Source organism: Dermochelys coriacea, chromosome 2 (assembly GCF_009764565.3).
Source record: "Dermochelys coriacea isolate rDerCor1 chromosome 2, rDerCor1.pri.v4, whole genome shotgun sequence".
In the NCBI taxonomy this organism is placed as follows: domain Eukaryota; kingdom Metazoa; phylum Chordata; order Testudines; family Dermochelyidae; genus Dermochelys; species Dermochelys coriacea.
In genome coordinates, this window is record NC_050069.1 from 271676108 (window position 1) to 271696735 (window position 20628).

General features: G+C 60.8%; 1 protein-coding gene across 1 annotated transcript in view; it reads left to right on the forward strand.

Moving 5' to 3' along the window:
* NOS3 (nitric oxide synthase 3) overlaps positions 1–20628 on the forward strand; it is a 65108-nt gene that overhangs the window by 23874 nt on the left and 20606 nt on the right. The window contains 3 exon segments of the mRNA XM_043509828.1: positions 1917–2018; positions 3388–3582; positions 18235–18308. Coding sequence (XP_043365763.1) covers positions 1917–2018; positions 3388–3582; positions 18235–18308 — 371 coding nt within the window.

Consider the following 20628-nt stretch of genomic DNA (forward strand, 5'->3'; position numbering starts at 1 on the left):
CCCCCCACCGCCCCCCAGCTCCCCCACCCCCCACCGCTACAGGCTGCTGCAGGTACGGACTGCCCCCCACCGCCCCCAGCTCCCCCCACCCCCACCGCTACAGGCTGCTGCAGGTACGGACTGCCCCCACCGCCCCCCAGCTCCCCCACCCCCCACCGCTACAGCCTGCTGCAGGTACGGACTGCCCCCCACCGCCCCCAGCTCCCCCACCCCCCACCGCTACAGCCTGCTGCAGGTACGGACTGCCCCCACCGCCCCCCAGCTCCCCCACCCCCCACCGCTACAGCCTGCTGCAGGTACGGACTGCCCCCCACCACCCCCAGCTCCCCCACCCCCCACCGCTACAGCCTGCTGCAGGTACGGACTCCCCCCACCGCCTCCCAGCTCCCCCACCCCCCACCACTACAACCTGATGCAGGTACGGACTGCCCCCCCACGACCTCCCCAGCTCCCTCTGCCCCCCACCTCTCCCACTACAACCTGCTGGATATATGGGCTGCCGGTCCCTGTGGGGCAGGAGGTGGTGCGGGGGCAGGGTGGGGGCTGGGGGTGAAGGTCCCTGTGGGGCAGGAGGTGTCATGGGGGCAGGGCTGGGGGCTAGGGGTGACAGTCCCTGTGGGGCAGGAGGTGGTGCGGGGGCAGGGCTGGGGGCTGGAGGTGAGGGTCCCTGTGGGGCAGGAGGTGGTGTGGGGCAGGGCCGGGGGCTGGAGGTGACGGTCCCTGTGGGGCTGGAGGTGACGGTCCCTGTGGGGCAGGAGGTGGCTGGGCCCGAGGGCTGGAGGTGACGGTCCCTGTGGGCAGGAGGTGGTGTGGGGCAGGGCCGGGGGCTGGAGGTGACGGTCCCTGTGGGGCAGGAGGTGGCGTGGGGCAGGGCCGGGGGCTGGAGGTGACGGTCCCTGTGGGGCAGGAGGTGGCGTGGGGCAGGGCCGGGGGCTGGAGGTGACGGTCCCTGTGGGGCAGGAGGTGGTGCGGGGGCAGGGCTGGGGGCTGGAGGTGAGGGTCCCTGTGGGGCAGGAGGTGGCGTGGGGCAGGGCCGGGGGCTGGAGGTGACGGTCCCTGTGGGGCAGGAGGTGGCGTGGGGCAGGGCCGGGGGCTGGAGGTGACGGTCCCTGTGGGGCAGGAGGTGGCGTGGGGCAGGGCCGGGGGCTGGAGGTGACGGTCCCTGTGGGGCAGGAGGTGGTGCGGGGGCAGGGCCGGGGGCTGGAGGTGAGGGTCCCTGTGGGGCAGGAGGTGGTGTGGGGCAGGGCCGGGGGCTGGAGGTGACGGTCCCTGTGGGGCAGGAGGTGGCGTGGGGCAGGGCCGGGGGCTGGAGGTGAGGGTCCCTGTGGGGCAGGAGGTGGCGTGGGGGCAGGGCCGGGGGCTGGAGGTGAGGGTCCCTGTGGGGCAGGAGGTGGCGTGGGGCAGGGCCGGGGGCTGGAGGTGACGGTCCCTGTGGGGCAGGAGGTGGCGTGGGGCAGGGCCGGGGGCTGGAGGTGACGGTCCCTGTGGGGCAGGAGGTGGCGTGGGGGCAGGGCGGGGGCTGGAGGTGAGGGTCCCTGTGGGGCAGGAGGTGGCGTGGGGCAGGGCCGGGGGCTGGAGGTGACGGTCCCTGTGGGGCAGGAGGTGGCGTGGGGCAGGGCCGAGGGCTGGAGGTGACGGTCCCTGTGGGGCAGGAGGTGGCGTGGGGCAGGGCCGGGGGCTGGAGGTGACGGTCCCTGTGGGGCAGGAGGTGGCGTGGGGCAGGGCCGGGGCTGGAGGTGACGGTCCCTGTGGGGCAGGAGGTGGCGTGGGGCAGGGCCGAGGGCTGGAGGTGACGGTCCCTGTGGGGCAGGAGGTGGCGTGGGGCAGGGCCGGGGGCTGGAGGTGACGGTCCCTGTGGGGCAGGAGGTGGCGTGGGGCAGGGCCGGGGGCTGGAGGTGACAGTCCCTGTGGGGCAGGAGGTGGCCATGCACATGGGGCTGGACACCCGGAAGACCTCGTCCCTGTGGAAGGACAAAGCCGCGGTGGAGATCAACGTCGCCGTGCTGCACAGCTTCCAGGTAAGAGCCGGGAAGAGCGACCGGGTGTGGGGAGCATGGGGTGGGGGGGCAGAGCTATGGGGGGGTTTCAAGCCCCTACAGCCCTGGCCCTGTCTCGGGTCCCGCACCCACTCATGGGTTGTAGCTGTAACCCCCACACCTCCCAGGGGGGTGCTCAGTCTGCCCCCTCTCGCGGCTCCGAGACGTAGAGGGGGTGAATGAGTCTCCTCCAGAGTCCTGGCGAGGGGCCCGGTGGCTTTCAGCTCGTGCAACGGAGGCTCCTGCATTTAGCTCCCTAGGGCCCAGGTTCGATCCCGCCTGCCACCAGCCGGGGTCTGTTGGTGTTACACAGATCCTGGGTCTCCCCCTCCCTCTGTGACCTGGGTCCCCCTGCCCTGCCCCCGGCTTGGTCCCGGGCCGCCAGAGTCCCCTGCCCTCAGACAAACCCTGACCCACAGCCTCTGAGAGCTGGGGCAGGCTCCGGGCTCGCCGGGAGCGCCTGGCAGCTGGGAAGCAGATCACACACAGGCAAGCACTCGCCAGCTGTCACGGACCCACAGGGTCGGGGCTGCGCCCCCAGCTTTGGAACGGTCTCTGGGAGGCCTCTTCACTGTGCCAGCCCCCCTGGGAGTCTTGCTCTGCCTCCAGGGTGAGCCATGCGGCCTCACTGCCCCCTAGACTGGCCCTCTGAGCTGCAGCCCCCCCTTTGCCCCCCCACGAGCTCCAGGCAGCGAGTCCCCCGGAGACAGCCCCTGAGGGGGACTCGGCCGCTCTGCAGGGATCAGGCCCCCTCGCCCAGCCCCTGGAGGGACACTCCCAGCGCGGGCACAGCCGGGTTCAGTCGTTAGCTGGGGCCCGGCCTAGGGGGCCCTTAGGGCAGCTCGGGGCAATGAAGGGTGAAGCAGGGTCCGTCCTGGCCAGCCCCGAGCCCAGCCCGGCTGTGGGGAACCCTCGGGTCCGGCTCTGGGCATCCTGTTGCCGGCCCTGCGTGCTAGGATGCAGCTCTCTCCTCTCTGGCTGGGCCACAGTGCGCCCAGGCCAGCTCACCGCAACTAAGCCCTTGGCCAGGGTGTGCGCTGGGGCTGTCCCAGGTGATGCCACGTCAGTGGGCGAGCGTGTCACGTCAACCACCCTCCTTTGCCAGCAGCCTTTGGGGTCCCAGTTCCCCGGGGGCGGGGCGGGCTGGGGGCTGCTCGTTCCCAAGGGAGTCGGCAGCCTGTCCCAGACCCACATGCAGCTCAGAGAATTCACATGGGTGCTGGCTCCGGGGGCTGACGTGGTTCCCTGCCCTGGGGTGGGGCCTGGCTCGAGGGGGCAGGGGCGTGACTTGGTGCCCTGCAGGGGTGGGAGGCTGGTTCTGCCATCTGTTTCTTTCCTTCCACCCCCCCAGGTTGCCAAGGTGACAATCGTGGATCACCACGCGGCCACGGAGTCCTTTGTCAAGCATATGGAGAATGAGCTGCAGATGCGTGGGGGGTGCCCGGCCGACTGGGTCTGGATCGTGCCCCCCCTCTCGGGCAGCCTCACGCCCGTGTTCCACCAGGAGATGGTCAACTATCTGCTCTCGCCATGCTTCCGGTACCAGGTGGGCTCCCGGATCCAGGTCCAGATTAACGCAGGGGCTTTAGGGGCTGCAGCCCAGGGTCCCAGGCTAAGGGGGGCCTGGTGCCACAGGGCTCAGGCAGGCTGCCTGCAGGCCATGGCTCCACACCGTTCCCGGAAGCAGCCAGCTGCTGGCATGTCTCTGCGGCCCCCGCCCCCAGCACCGTCCCCGCAGCTCCCACTAGCCGGTTCCACTGCAGGGGTGGTGCTTGCAGGCACGAGCAGTGCAAGGAGACACTCTGTCCCCCTCCCCACAGCCGCACACAGAGACGTGCCAGCAACCGGCCGCTTCCGGGAGCAGCGTGGGGCCACGGCATGCAGGCAGCCTGCCTGAGCCCTGCTGCGCCGCTGGCCGGGAGCCACCTGTGGTGAGCGCCTCCAGCCGGAGCCTGGACCTCGCACCCCCTCTTGCACCCCAACCCCCTGCCCCAGCCCGGAGCCCCTCCTGCACCCGAACTCCCTCCCAGAAAGAAACTAATATAACAGCTGTTCTTCGAATGCTCGTTCATGTCCATTCCATTCAGGTGTCCGCGCACACATGTGCACCGTAGCCGGAAGATTTCTCCCCTAGCAGCATCTGTGGGGTCGGCCTGGGTGCCCCCTGGAGTCATGCCCTCATGGCTCCTAATATCGAGCCCTGCCGATCCGCCACCCCTCAGTTCCTTCTCGCCGCCAGTGACGGGAGCGGGGACTTCCCCTTGCTCTTGCTTTGGCAAGTGCCTTCGCAGAACTTTTGCTGGAGATAGTTGGTTCTAGTGGGCTAGTGTCATGGAGTGGGGGATCCAGGGTCCTGCACCCCACCCCAGCCTGCGATTCTCCCTGACTCTCAGCCAGCCAGTAACACAGAAGGTTTATTAGACGACAGAAACATGGTCCAAACCAGAGCTTGTAGGTACAGAGAACAGGACCCCTCAGTCAGGTCCATCTTGGGGGGGGTGGGGAGCTCAGACCTCAGTTCTCTCCATCTCCCCAGCCAGTTCCAGACTGAAACTCCCTCCATCAGTCTCACCCAGCCACACCCCCCAGCTTCTCCTCCAGCCTTTGTCCAGTTTCCCAGGCAGAAGGTGTCAGTGGGCCCCATCCCCCTCCCAGCTCAGGTTATGAAGGGCAGCTGCCATCCTTTACATGCTGGCTGTCAAGTGTTCATCTCTCAGTGAACTCACCCCCTTATTTCCCATCACCATCTACTATTGGTGCAGTACACCAGGGAAACTGAGGCACACCCTGTGTTAGCAGAAGACAGTAAACTAGTAAAACTCCCATGCAACATTACCAGGTTAATACTCCCTACTGCATCACATCTCTCCCCCCTTCGAGACTGAACTGAGCAGGGTCACTCTGACCAGTGACCTGGGGAAGTTCGGCCCCCCCTCTCCAGGACAACGCATCCGCTATCACGTTGGCACTTCCCTTCACATGGACCATGTCCATGTCCTAATCCTGCAGGAGCAGGCTCCACCTCAGGAGTTTGGCGTTGGCTCCTTTCATCTGGTGCAGCCAGGTCGGGGAGAGTGGTCGGTGCACACGGTGAAGTGTCGCCCGAAGAGATATGGCTCTAGTTTCTTGAGGGCCCACACCATGGCCAGGCAGGCCTTCTTGATGGCCACGTAGTGTTGCTCCCGGGATAGCAACTTCTTGCTCAGGTACACGATGGGGTGTCTCTCCCCCTTTTCATCCTCCTGCATTAACACCGCCCCCAGCCCCGTGTCTGAGGCGTCGGTGAACACCATAAAGGGCTTCTCAAAGTCTGGGTTTGCCAGAACTGGGCCACTGGCCAGAGCCTCCTTCAGCGCCCGGAAAGCCTCCTGGCACTGCTCGGTCCAGACCACCTTGTCTGGCTTCCCCTTCTTGCACAGCTCGGTGATAGGGGCGGGTATGGCGCTAAAGTGGGGCATGAATCTCCGATAGTACCCCGCCATCCCAATAAAGGCCTGGACCTGCTTTTTGGTGTGGGGAGTGGGCCAGTCTCTGATCACCTCCACCTTAGCTGGTTCTGGCTTTAGGCAGCCGCTCCCGACCCGATGGCCCAGGTAAGATACTTCAGCCTTCCCCACCTTGCACTTCTCAGCTTTTATGGTCAGCCCAGCATCCTGGAGTCGGTCCAGTACTTGTCTAACCTGGGACACATGGTCCTCCCAGGTCTGGCTAAAGACACAGATGTCATCAATATACGCCACGGCAAAACTCTCCATCCCCCTCAGTAGCTGATCCACCAGGCGCTGGAAGGTGGCCGGCGCTCCCTTGAGGCTGAAAGGCAGGGTCAGGCGCTCACAGAGCCCCAGAGGGGTGATAAAGGCCGATTTCAGCCGGGCATCTGCATCCAGCGGCACTTGCCAGTAGCCCTTTGTAAGGTCCATGGTGGTGAGGTACCAGGCTCCTCCCTATTTGTCTAGGAGCTCGTCAGGCCTGGGCATGGGGTAGGCATCAGATACAGTGATGGCACTGAGCTTCCGATAGTCCACACAGAACCGGATCGACCCATCCTTTTTGGGGACCAGCACCACCGGCGAGGCCCAAGGGCTGGTGATGGCTGGATCACCCCTAAAGCCAGCATGTCCCTGACCTCTCTTTCCAGGTCCTGAGCCGTTTTCCCTGTGACTTGGAAGGGGGAGCATCTTATCGGCGGGTGCGACCTTGTCTACAGCCGGTGGACAGTCAGATTAGTGCGTCCAGGCCAGTTGGAAAACAGCTGTCGGTACAGATGCAGCACCCCTCTGATCTCAGCTTGCTGGGCAGGGGTTAGCTGATCCGAGAGGGGAATTGTTTCCAGGGGGGAACCAGCTCTGGTCCCAGGGAATAGATCTACTAAAGGGTCATCTCCCTGCTCCTCCCAATGTCCACACATGGCCAACACCACAGTCCCCCTGGCACAATATGGCTTCATCATATTCACATGGTACACTTGGCGGTGGTGCGCCCGGTTTGACAGCTCCACCACATAGTTTACCTCATTTAGCTGCTTGACAACCTTGAAGGGACCTTCCCAGGTGGCCTGTAGTTTGTTCTTTCTCACGGGGATGAGAACCATCACCGGATCCCCGGTGGCGTAGGCGCAGGCCCGCACCGTGCGGTCATACCAGACCTTCTGCTTCTTCTGGGCTCTGGCCAGATTCTCCCTGGTCAGGCCCATGAGTTCAGCAAGTCTCTCTCGGGAGATCAGGACATACTCCACCACTGACTCTCCATCGGGAGTGGCCTTCCCCTCCCATTCGTCTCTCATCAGGTCCAGGGAGCCCCTCACCCTCCTTCCATATAACAGTTCGAAAGGCGAAAATCCGGTAGACTCCTGGGGCACCTCCCTGTACGCAAACAGCAGGTGAGGTAAGTACTTGTCCCAATCCTGCGGGTGCTGGTTCATAAAGGTTTTCAGCATCATCTTTAGCGTCCCATTGCACCTCTCCACCAGCCCATTGGACTGGGGGTGATAACCTGAGGCCCAGTTGAGCCGGACCCCACATTTCTCCCACAAGCACCGGAGCAGGGCCAACATGAAGTTGGACCCTTGGTCTGTCAAGACTTCCTTGGGGAACCCCACTTGGCTGAAAATGGTCAGCAGCGCATCTGCCACGATGTCTGCTTCAGTGGAAGCTCAGGGCTCTGCCTTGGGGTAGCGGGTGGCAAAATCTACCACCACCAGGATGTATTTCTTCCCCGACCGGGTCGTCTTGCTGAGAGGCTCCACTATGTCCATGGCCACCTTCTGGAAAGGTTCCTCTATGATGGGCAAAGGTCTCAAAGCCGCTTTCCCCTTGTCCCGGGCCTTCCCCACCCTCTGACAGGGGTCACAGGATCGGCAATACTGCCGGACAGTGGTAAAGACCCCAGGCCAGTAAAAGTTCTGTAGCAGCCTCTGCCGGGTGCGCCGGATTCCCTGGTGCCATGAGAGGGGGATGTCATGGGCCAGGTACAGGAGCTTGCGGCGATACTTCTGGGGTACCATCAGCTGCCTCCTGACCCCACAGGACTCCACTTCCCCTGGGAGAGCCCATTCTCGGTACAGGAACCCCTCCTCCCACAGGCACCTGTCCTGGCAACCTCTCCCCATGGTCTGTGCCGCACTGAGGTCGGCCAGGTCCCTGAGCTTCCGCAAGGAGGGATCTTTCTGCAACTCGGCCTGGAACTCAGCGGCTGGGGAGGGGATGGGGGCCTGCTCTCTCTTGCTGGCCGGGTCTGAGGCCACAGCCTCTCTGAGCCGTGCCCCTTGGCGCTCCCTCCCCACTGGGGCAGGGTCCTGCGCCTCCGGTGTGGTACTCTCCCCAAGGTCAGGGCGCAGTGCCCCTCGCCGGCTCTAGCTATGGGTTACAACCAGGGTGTTCCAGGGGTTGCTTGGCCAGTCCTCTATGTCACCCACCCATCAACACCTCAGTGGGCAAATGGTGGTGCACCCCCACGTCCTTGGGGCCCTCCTTGGCCCCCCATTTCAGATGTACCCTTGCCACAGACACCTTGAATGGGGTCCCACCCACCCCTGTCAGGGTCAGGTAGGTGTTAGGCACCACCCAATCAGGGGCCACCACCTTGGGCCGGGCCAGCATCACCTCAGCACCCATATCCCAATATCCATTGACCTTCCTCCCATCCACCTCCAGGGGAACAAGGCCCTCGCTCCACAGGGACAGCCCCGCGCCCACCCTGTAAACTGAGAACCTTGAGTCCGGAGCATCCAGCCCCCCAGAGGAGCTGGTCTGGGGCGCTCCTCCCTCCTGAGCAGTTGGTATGCTGCCAGCCCCCCTTGCCTGGGAAGCCTGCCCCTCGTCCGGTTGGGTCCCTACCTAGTTAACCCTATGTGGATTCGGTCTGCTCAGTCTGTCCTTGAGCTTAGGGCACTGGGTCCGTATGTGGCCTCTCTGGCCATAGTGATAGCAGCTCATGTCTTGTTTGTCCCCTCGAGCGGATCGGTTGGTCCTGACGCCGGATGTTCCCCTTGGGAGGGGGTTCTACGTGTTCCCCCTTTGGGGGTTCCCAGGGTGACACTCTCTCCGCATCATGGCAGGCCTCTTCCTTTGGGACTCCTCCTGTCCACCCCGTGACCGGTGGTCCACAAACTCATTGGCCAACCGCCCTGCGTGTTGCGGGTTCTCTGGCTTTTTGTCCCCCAACCATAGCCTCAGGTCAGTTGGGCACTGTTCATACAGGTGCTCCAGTACAGACAGGTTAACCAGGTTCTCCTTCATCTGGGCCCCCTCTGCCCACTTGTGGGCATATCCCTCCATTCGCAGAATCAGTGCCAGATGTGTGTCCTAGGGGCTTTATGCTGACTCCAGAACCTTCTCCGATACATCTCGGGAGTCAGCGCAAACTCACGGAGCAGGGCCTTTTTGAATAGTACATAGTCTCCTGCCTCTGCCCCTGTCATTCGGCTGTACACCACCACAGCTTTGGGGTCTAGTAAGGGGGTGAAAAACCAGAGCCTGTCTGCAGGGTGTAGTGGGGCAGGTGGCCCACTCCAGCAGGGGGTGGGGCAGAAGCAGCCAGGGGGGCTGTGGAAACCTGCAGCTAATTAGGGTGAGGCTTGTTAGGAACCAGGCCAGAGGCAGCTGCGGGGGCAGCCCCGATCCAAGGAGCGGCCCAGCCGAGCAGAGGGAAGTCTCTTTCTGACCAGCAGGGAGGAGGACAGCAGGGATAGCACCGGGGATAGGGCAGACTCAGGGGAGTGCAGGGTGAGGTCTGGCCTGTTACCTTTTGGCTGCAGGTCCCTGCCAGAAAGGGCCAAGAAGGTGCAAGGGTGAAGGGGAAGTGGCCCAGGGATGACAGGCAGACACAGGGAGAGAAGGAGGGCAGAGAGGCTGCTGCTAGAGGGTCCCTGGGTCGGGACCCAGAGTAGTGGGCAGGCCTGGGTGCCCCCCTTCCCCCCTTGCACTGCACCCGGCCATGGAGGAAAGTGGCTGATACAGACTGCAACTTGCCCCAGATGTGAGGGGCTAGACTTTGGGTTGCGGCTGGCCCCTGTGGCGGGTGCAAGTCACAGGACTGCCGTGACCCCTGGAAGGGGGGTGAGAAAGGAGTGGGCACTGCCGGGGGGCAGTGTCCTGAAGAGGACACTGCTGAGTGCGGGAGCAACGCGGGTCTGAAGCAGCGGAGACGCCACCTGCAGAAGGTGCTCCAGAGCTGGACTGAGCTAATTTGCAGAGCAACCAGCGGGAGGCATCAGCGGTGGTGAGTCTGACTCCATTACACATGGTCGGCCCTGTGCAGCTCACAGGCCTCCTCAAAGGCCATCAGGAATCATCTACCACCTCCCCTTCCTTAAACTGTGACAGGAGGCGCTTATCAACGGTCCCTGCAGTCCTGGGTCCCCCCTCACTCACCGCAGCCGGGGGCTCGCTGCTTCTCAGCTGGCCAACTCCAGCTCATGCTGACGCTGTTTCTCCTGATCCTCCAGCTCTTTCAGTTCCCTCTCCCATTCCAGCCTCCTCCACTCCAGCAATGGGGAGCTCCACCGGGAGGATCCCCTGCTAGTTGCGGGGGTCACGGTGCCCCTGAGATTCACCAGGCTCCTTCCAGCCCCTCCCCTAGGCATAGTAGGAGGGGCCTCGGAGTGCCCTTGGCGGCCATCTGACCCCTCCCAGCCGGGACAGACACGGGTGCCGGCGCTGCATTTGCCGGGCCACTTCCCACAGGGACAGGGATCGGCTTCTCTGAGCGATCCTTTTCCTCCAGCTGGGCAATCAGCTGTTCTTTCGTGAGCCACACAATGTGCAGCCCCCTCTGCTTGCACAGCTCCACCAGGTCCGTCTTAGGGAGATGGTTATACATCTTCCCGCTGGTCCCAAGTTGTTGTGGACTCTCAGGCCTGTGTGCTCTCAGCTCCCCACGGTTTCCAGGAAGAACCCCTAGTGTGCCAGCCCTTCTCAAAGTCACCATCTCTCTCCAAGGGTCAAGCCGCAGGCTCCTCCACCCCTGGAACCACTCACCGCAGTCTCCAGGGGGGCCCCGTTACTGCAACAGTCCTTCTCGCTGGTCACACACTCCCAGGGGTTAAACGTAGCTTCTTCGCCCCCTGAAACCACCCCTCTCTGAGCCTTCAGCACGCTTGGTCCTCGTTAATCCCCCTTCGTTTTACTGCTCCCCAGTCACTTACTGCAGAAAGCGCCATTCGCGGGGTGCAGTACATCCCACCTGTGCCACCTGTGCCCACCAGTTGTCACAGAGTGTGGGGGAGTCAGGGCCCTGCATCCCCCACTTCCTGCAATTCACACTCTCAGCCAGCCAATAACACAGAAGGTTTATGAGACAACAGGAACACGGTCCAAAACAGAGCTTGTAGGTACAGAGAACAGGACCCCTCAGTCAGGTCCCTCTTGGGGGGTGCGGAGCCCAGACCCAGGTTCCCCCCCGTCTCCCCAGCCAGCTCCAAACGGAGACCCCCTCCAGCCGTCTCCCCCAGCCACACCCCCCGGCTCCTCCTCCAGCCTTTGTCCAGTTTCCCAGGCAGAAGGTGTCACCTGGCCCCAGTCCCCTCTTGGGCCCAGCCTTTACATGCGGGCCGTCAAGTGTCGTCCCTCAGTGAAGTCACCCCCCTATTTCCCATCCCCATCCAGTATCAATGCAGACAGTAAATACTCCCTACTCTGTCACTGTTAGTATAGGGTAGATAGTTCACTTTTAAGTTTCAGTTATGGGGGGTCCTCCCCATCATTCCCTCCCCCCTTTCATTGTCACGGAGGCACGCCGTGATCCCTGGGCTTCAAGACTTGCCAGGACTGTGCGAAGCGCATGCAGAAAAGTGACCCCCACACCTCCTTTTTTCGGTGTCTGGGAGAGAGCTGCAAGATCTGTGGGGAAGTCGGATCGGGAACCCTTAAAGAGAGGGAGCCGCTGCTTAAGATCCTCCTTATGGAGGCAGCTCTCCAACCTCAGTCGGACCCGGGCGCTGGAGATCCTGCTCCCAGTATGTCGTCTTTGGCGCGGAGGGCTCCGGCGCCCTCTTCGAGAGATCCGCCATCGAAGAAAGACACTGCCAAGGAGGCTGGACACCGTCATGGAGCCTCCCGGGAGCACTCCAGCCTTCGGCACCGGTCCCAGTCGCCAACGTAGAAGAAGAGGACAGAAAGAGGCCGATCCCCTTCGGCAAGACCCAGGGACCAGCCATCAATGGCACCTCAGTTGGGCCACGGCTCCGAGGCTCAAAGTGGGACTACATCGACTCCTGCCCAAGTGAGGCAGTCGAGTCCGGGCCCGTCACGCTCACCGAACCCCTCGGAGCACTTGCCGCTCCTGTCCACCCCAGAGGCTTCTGAGGCGGCTCAGGACCTGCTGAGACTCACAGCACCGGTCTCACCCCCGAGGCAAGAGGATGTGCTGGCACCACAGGGTGCATCCCGGCACCCCAGTCAGTCAAAGGGAAAGCCGATCCCTGTCACCTCAGTACCCCCGACACCAGCATCTCCGTCTAGGGAGCCCAGTCAGTCGCCAGGCTCCCGACGCTCTACAGCGAGAGGTGCAGCGCTACCCTGGTCCTCCTGTTCTGAAACATCAGAGTCAGACTCGTACCGCTCTGACTATAGCGGGAGCAGAAGGTCCAGATCACGGCACCATGGGGGTCCCGCCCAATGCAGTGGCCTCACAATGGTACAACCCGGCTCAGTGGCCCTTTTGGACTCGGTGGGTTTTCCATTAGGGCCACGGTTGGAGCAGGGATCCTGCTCGGGAGCTGCCTCCGTGGCGCCTGCAACGTTTGTCCCGCCACGACCAGCAACTCAGCCATTACATCCGGCGTCAATGCCATTGGCCGTGGCACAGACATCGGCATCGGCCACAGCGCCGCCCTCAACAATGCCTTTGGCACTGGAGGTTCAGACTGCTTCTGCGGTGCCGGCTGCACCTTCGGCACCAACGACAGCACCGGCACCGACGCTGGCTGCAACCACGTCCATGAGGATCCTGGCGCAGATGCTACACCAGGCGTCTACGCCGGCACCGGCATGGGACCCAACGTCGGCACCAATACCTGCACCCTTCACGGCACTGGGACCAGGCCAACCGATCACAGTCCCCCTGGGGTCATGAGATCCCTTGGGTGGGCATGGTAGAGAGCGACCACCTCCCCTGCTGGTCTCCTCCTCCTCTTCAGCAGATGAGGTGTGGGCGGGCACTTCCGTAGCCCCCGCTCTGGAAGACTCCAGGATGTTACAGCAGTTGCTGCACCGGGTCACCCAGGGTCTGGGCATTGAGGCGGAGGAAGTGGTAAATGCTGCAGACCCTGTGGTTGACATCCTGGCCCCCTCTGGCCCTTCCCGTATTGCTTTACCGTTTATAAAGACAATCACGGACATGACTAAGACCCTGTGGCAGGCCCCAGCCTCGCTCCCACCCACTGCCAAGGGTAACGAATGCCGGTACTTTGTGCCCTCCCGGGGTTATGAACACCTATATTCCTATCCCCGGCCTGAGTCTCTGGTGGTGGATGCTGCTAACCAGTGGGAGAGGCTAGGTTTTTGAGGGCCCTTCCCCCAAGAATAGGGACGTTAAAAAACTAGACCTATTCGGGCGAAAGGTGTACTCAACGGGGGGACTACAACTCTGAATATCGAACCAGCAGGCCATTGTCAGCAGGTACTCCTACAATGCCTGCTCGGCAATGGCTAACTTCACGCAGTTGCTCCCCTTGGACTCCTGTGCTGAATTTTCGGCTTTGGTCGAGGAGGGGAGACTGATCTCCAGGGCGTCCCTGCAGGTGGCACTTGATGGAGCAGATGCTGCCACCAGGGTTATGGCCACAGGAGTAGCCATGAGACGGGGCTCCTGGCTCCAGGTTTCTGGTCTCCCCTACGAGGTCCAGCAGACCATACAGGACCTGCTTTTTGAGGGGGAGACTCTCTTTTTGGAGAAAATGGACCAGAGGCTAAACAGCCGAAAGGACTCCAGAGCCACCCTCGGGTCCCTGGGCCTCGACACACCATCAATGCAGCAGGGACCCTTCCGTCCGCAGCCTTCTCAGCAGTTTGGTCACCAGAACCACCAGGACAGGTCCAGAAGGAGAAACAGCACAGGCAGGAGAAGGCCACGTCAACCCTCTGGCCAAGGCTTGGGACAAGCCAAGCTGTCATCAGGGCCCAAACCGGCTTTTGAAAGCATGGTTGAGGACGGTGTACCATGTCAAAGACTGGATCCACCCCGCCTTACCGTCTCGTCCCAACTGTCCCCTTTCTGCTATGCATGGCCCCGGATCATCTCAGACCGTTGGGTCCTCCACACCGTAGAGAGGGGATACGCCATCCAATTCTGTGCCCTCCCACCCTTCCACCCCCCTTCCCTGTCCCTCTTCAGGGGCCCTTCTCACAAGCAGCTCTTTATCCAGGAGGTGCAGTCATTCCTATCTCTAGGGGCAGTGAAGGAGGTTCCTCAGGAGCACAGGGGCGAGGGCTTCTATTCATGGTATTTCCTAATACCGAAAGCCAAAGACAGCCTCAGGCCCATCCTGGACCTGCAAGAACTCAATAAGTTCATGAAGAAACTCAGGTTCCTCATGGTCTCTCTGGCCTCCCAGACTCCCTCATTGGATCCAGCAGACTGGTATGCTGCCTTCGACTTAAAGGACGCCCACCACCGCAGCAAGAAACTGCCTGGAGCTTCTGGGACACATGGCTGCCTGTACCGATGTGGTGCAGCATGCCAGACTCAGGCTCTGACCACGCCAGTCATGGTTAGCATCGCTGTATCGACCAGCCCGGGACAGCTTGGACAGGATTGGACCCTACCTCACCCAGTCCTTGACCCTCTCCTGTGGTGGCTCGACCCTCAGGAGGTGTGTTCATGGGTACCCTTTGCCAGGCCACAGCTGTCTCTGTCGCTAGTGACGGATGCACCAGACGTGGGCTGGGGAGCACATCTAGGAGACCACAGGACTCAAGGTCTCTTGTCTCAGTCAGATCTGGCTCTCCATATCAACTTCAGAGAGCTGAGAGTGGTGTGTCTGGCATGCCAGACCTTCTGAGCACACTTAACAGGACAATGCATATCAGTCATGATGGACAACACCGTTGCAATGTTCTCTATCAACAAACGGGGGTGCACGCTCCTCTCCCCTGTGCTAGGAAGGCCTAATGCTCTGGGACTTCTGTGTAGAACATTCACCTCCAAGCGTCGCAACTCCCTGGGGTACAAAATGAGCTGGCGGACCACCTCAGTAAGTCGTTTCATGGCCATGAGTAGTCCCTTTGCCTGGGTGTCGCGATTTCGATCTTCCAGAGGTGGGGCTTTCCCCAGACCTATTCACCACACGTCACAACAGGAAGAGCCAGCAGTTCTGCTCCTTCCAAAATCACAGTCCAGGCTCCAGCATGGATGCGTTCCTCCTCCCATGGGGAGGTTTTCTCCAATACGCCTTTCTGCCCATACCGCCTGTTCACAAGGTGCTCCTCAAGATCCAGAGGGAATGAGCTCAGGTCCTATTGATAGGGCCAGGCTGGTGCTATCCGCACTGGTACACATCTCTCCTAGACATGTCCATGGAAGCCCCAATCACCCTGCCACTCTTCCCGGACCTTCTGACACAAGATCACAGTCATCTTCAGCATCTGAACCTCAAGTCGCTTCACCTCACAGCGTGGAAGCTCCATGGTTGAACCCGACAGAGCTTTCCTGTTCAGACCAGGTTGGACAGGTCCTCCTTGGCAGCAGGAAACCCTCTACGAGAGCCACATACTTGACAAGTGGGTGAGATTTTCAGGCTGGTCGGTGGAGAATCATTCGTCCCTGATGCTCACCTCAGTGCTGCTCATTCTGGACTTCCTCCTCCACCTGAAGCAGCAGGAGCTTTTGTTATTGTTAATAAGGGTGCACTTAGCCGCCATTTTGGCCTTCCACCCGGGCGCGGAGGCCGCTCTGTCTCTGCTAACCTGTTGGTCAGCCAATTTCTCAGAGGGCTCAACAGGCTATACCCTATCGTCCCAGTCTGGGACCTCAACCTGGTCCTGTCTAGACTCACAGGACCCGCCCATGATGTTCCCCTCTGGTGTTATCCGGACCGGTGATCTGCTAGGTCACTCTAATCCTTGACTCTGGGAGCCAGCCTTACCCTGCTCTGCTGTGAGAACCCCCACGCCTGGGCTGGTCACACACAGCCTCTGGCATGTAAACTGCTCCTTGGATTGTACAACTGAATGACACTAGCCAATAAATCTCCAGTCCCAGACACAACCCTAAGAACCTCCATCTTGCAGTGTCCAGTAATGCCTGCTGGACACTGCAAGCTTATATGGGTTCATCAATTTAACAAAGAAATGGATATGTACCAGGCTTTTATCGCAAGGTGAGTCTCTGACACACTTCAAACCAAACGCACTGCTTCAGGTAGAATAAACAGATTTATTAACTATAAAGATAGATTTACGTGATTAAAAGTCAAAACATAAGTTGGATTTGGTCCAATGAAATAAAAGCAAAACGCATTTTAAGCTGACCTTTCAATGCCTTTGCAAACTTAGATGCTTCTCACCACAGGCTGGCTGGTTGCCCTTCGGCCAGACTCTCCCCTTTGATCAGCAGTTCAGTCACTTGGTGGTGGTGGTGTCTGTAGCTGTAGGTGGAAGAGAGAGGAAGAGCATGGCAAATGTCTCCCCCTTTTATCACGTCCTTTCTGCCCTCTTAGCTTTGCCCTCCCCCCTTCACAGTCAGGTGAGCATTACCTCATCGTAGTCCCAAACTGACCAAGGGAAGGGAGGTGACTCCCTCGAGAGTCTAACAGATTCTTTTGTTGCTACCTAGCCCAGTGTCCTTTGTTTCTGTGAGGCTGGGCGGGGTTTGTCCCATACCCCGCCCCCCCCCCCCGATGAGATGTGAACGGCCTCTCTCCTCTTGGAGAGTTTTTGCCTGGGCTTATTTTAAGCCATGAGGACACATTTTCAGCCTCATAACTACGTACATGAAATTACAACCTATAACATCACTATAACAGCCATGCTCAGTGCATCATGAGCCTTCCGAAGACACACAACATGACAAACTTTGCATTGGATACCACACAATCATTTTATAAAGATGAACATGGGAGTGTAGGATGTTCTTCTGAGGTACAGAGCACCACACCCCCTTTTGAGCCCTTGGCAAAGTGCTCCCTGCTTTACCTCTCTTACAAGGTGGCGTTCCTGGTGGGGATAATCTTGGCCAGGAGGGTGTCTGAGTTTAGGGCCCTAACCTCAGAGTCCCCTTATTCTGTGTTCTATAAGGATAAGATGCAGCTCAGACCTCCTCCTGCTTTCCTCCCGAAGGTGGTATCGCAGTTTCACATTAACCAGGACATCTTCCTCCCAGTGTTCTACCTTAAGCCGCATTCTAGCAGCAGGGAGCAGAGACTCCACTCACTAGATGTCCGCAGGGCGCTCGCTTTCTACATCGAGAGAACGAAGCCATTCAGAAAATCGGTCCAGTTATTCTTGGCGGTGGTGCACAGAATGAAAGGCCTGCCTGTGTCATCACAATGCATTTCATCATGGATCAAGTCCTGCATCCGCAAGTGCTGCAACCTGGTGGGGATTCCCACACCCCCGATCACTGCACACTCCACCAGGGCTCAAGGTTCATCAACAGCCTTCCTGGGTCAGGTTCCCACTCAGGAAATCTGCAGGGCGCTGATTTGGTCCTCCATCCACACTTTCGCCACGCACGATGCGATTACCCAGTGGGCCAGAGGCGATGCGGCCAGCTGACGAGCCGTGCTCCAATCAGTGGATGACTCCGACCCCACCTCCTGAATTTGGGCTTGTGAGTCAGCTGATTGGAATGGACGGGAACAAGCATTCGAGAGTGAATGGTAATAAAAGACGGGTACTCACCGTCTCATAACTGTTCTTCGAGGTGTGGTGTTCATGTCCGTTCCAACACCCACCCTCCCACCCCTCTGTTGGAGCGGCCAGTGAGAAGGAACTGAGGGGGTGGCGGGTCAGCAGGCCTCGATATTGGGCGCCATGAAGGCACGACTCCAGGGGCCCTCAGACTGACCCCACAGTTGCTGCTAGGGGAAGAATCTTCCGGCTACTGTGGACGCGTGCACGCGTGCACCTGGTCAGACTGGACGTGAACAACATGTCTCGAAGAACAACAGTTACGAGAAGTGAGTAACCGTTTTTTCTAAGGTACGAAGTCAGCCGTTTTGAATTAACTATATTCTACATGGTTTAAGACTGAAATGTAACCACAGAACAGTTCTGTGTTAATTGAAAGGCAGGTTTAGTATAGCGTTAATAGCCTCGATGCCATAACGGTGATCATTTTGTTTTAAATTAGGAAAAAGACTTGCATACAGGGGGGAGGGGCCCCAGAAAATTTAATAGCCCTGGGCCTACAGGAGACTTAATCCGGCCCTGCCTGGATCGTCCCTCCCCCCATTCCCTACCAGGGATCGCCCCTCCCCCTGCCCCAGTCCCCCCAGTGCCACCCCAGGGATCACATCTCCCCACACACTCCCTCTCCTTCCCAGGCAGCCCCACCTGGGCCCAGCCCCCCACCAGGGACTCCTCCCAGCACCTCCCTGGGGTGCTGCACAGCCAAACACTTCCTATCCTCCTGCACAGTGGGGCTGGCCGCCCCCTGGACCGTCAGGCATGGCTGGTCCCAGGCCCTGGTGGGCTGAATGGCCCCTTCTCCGCCTCCCCCCCATGGCTGGCCAGGGCTGACTTGGCTGGTTCCTTTGCAGCCGGACGCCTGGAAGGTTTATACCTCGAAGGGCACCAGCGTCACCAGGAAGAAAACCTTCAAAGAAGTGGCCAAGTAGGTGCCAGCCTGGCCTCGGGGTGGGGCATAAGGGAAGGGGAGGGGGAGGGGCAGCATGAGCAGGTGGGGGGAGTGGGTGGGAAGGGTAAGGGGATGGTGAGCGGGTGGGGGTGGGGGGAGTGAGGGCCCTGTGGTGGAAGGTGGGAGTGTAAGGGATGAGAAAGAGCAGAGCCCGTCCCCTCAGAACTCCCCTTCTCGGTCCCGGGAACTTGCACTGGCCCCACCCCTTGCACTGCCCCTACCCCCATCCCTCAACCCCCCCCGCACAGGGCTGTGCATAGGGGTGTCCAGGCGTGGCAGGACCAGCAGGCCTTGGAGACGCATATCTGAGTGTGGCAGGACCAGCAGCGTGTGAAGACATGTCCAGGCGTGGCAGGACTGGCAGTGTGTGGATACACGTATCTGGGTGTGGCAGGACCAGCAGGGCTTGGAAACGCGTCTCTGGGCATGGCAGGACTGGCAGGGTGTGAAGACGTGTCCAGGCATGGCAGGACCGGCAGGGCATGGATACACGTGTCTGGGCATGGCAGGATTGGCAGGGTGTGAAGATGTGTGTCCGGGTGTGGCAGGAGCAGCAGGGGTGGATACGTGTATCTGAGCATAGCAGGACTGGCAGGGCATAGATAGGCCTGTCTGGGCGTGGCAGGACTGTCAGGGTGTGAAGACATGTCCAGGCATGGCAGGACCGGTAGAGCATGGATACATGTATCTGGGCGTGGCAGGAATGGCAGTGTGTAGAGACGTGTGTCTGAGAGTGGCAGGGCGTGGATACGAATTTCTGGGTGTTGCAGGACTGGCAGGGTGTGAAGACGTGTGTCCAGCTGTGGCAGGACCGGCAGGGCGTGGATACATGTGTCTGGGCATGGCAGGACTGGCAGGGTGTGAAGACGTGTGTCCAGGCGTGGCAGGACCGGCAGGGCGTGGATACACGTGTCTGGGCATGGCAGGACTGGCAGGGTGTGAAGACGTGTGTCCGGGCGTGGCAGGACCGGCAGGACATGGATACACGTGTCTGGGCATGGCAGGACTGGCAGGGTGTGAAGACGTGTGTCCAGCTGTGGCAGGACCGGCAGGACATGGATACACGTGTCTGGGCATGGCAGGACTGGCAGGGTGTGAAGATGTGTGTCCAGCTGTGGCAGGACCGGCAGGGCGTGGATACACGTGTCTGGGCATGGCAGGACTGGCAGGGTGTGAAGACGTGTGTCCGGGCGTGGCAGGACCGGCAGGACATGGATATACGTGTCTGGGCATGGCAGGACTGGCAGGGTGTGAAGACGTGTGTCCGGGGGTGGCAGGACCGGCAGGACATGGATACACGTGTCTGGGAATGGCAGGACTGGCACGGTGTGAAGACGTGTGTCCAGCTGTGGCAGGACTGGCAGGGCGTGGATACACGTGTCTGGGCATGGCAGGACTGGCAGGGTGTGAAGACGTGTGTCCAGCTGTGGCAGGACCGGCAGGGCGTGGATACACGTGTCTGGGCATGGCAGGACTGGCAGGGTGTGAAGACGTGTGTCCGGGCGTGGCAGGACCGGCAGGGCGTGGATACACGTGTCTGGGCATGGCAGGACTGGCAGGGTGTGAAGATGTGTGTCCAGCTGTGGCAGGACCGGCAGGGCGTGGATACACGTTTCTGGGCATGGCAGGACTGGCAGGGTGTGAAGACGTGTGTCCGGGCGTGGCAGGACCGGCAGGACATGGATATACGTGTCTGGGCATGGCAGGACTGGCAGGGTGTGAAGACGTGTGTCCGGGGGTGGCAGGACCGGCAGGACATGGATACACGTGTCTGGGCATGGCAGGACTGGCACGGTGTGAAGACATGTGTCCAGCTGTGGCAGGACTGGCAGGGCATGGATACACGTATCTGGGCATGGCAAGACTGGCAGGGTGTGAAGACGTGTGTCCAGCTCTGGCAGGACCGGCAGGGCGTGGATACACGTGTCTGGGCATGGCAGGACTGGCAGGGAGTGAAGACGTGTGTCCAGCTGTGGCAGGACCGGCAGGGCGTGGATACACATGTCTAGGCATGGCAGGACTGGCAGGGTGTGAAGACGTGTGTCCAGCTGTGGCAGGACCGGCAGGGCATGGATACACGTGTCTGGGCATGGCAGGACTGGCAGGGAGTGAAGACGTGTGTCCAGCTGTGGCAGGACCGGCAGGGCGTGGATACACGTGTCTGGGCATGGCAGGACTGGCAGGGTGTGAAGACGTGTGTCCGGGCGTGCAGGGCAGCAGGACATGTCGTGTCTGGGCATGGCAGGACTGGCAGGGAGTGAAGACGTGTGTCCAGCTGTGGCAGGACCGGCAGGGC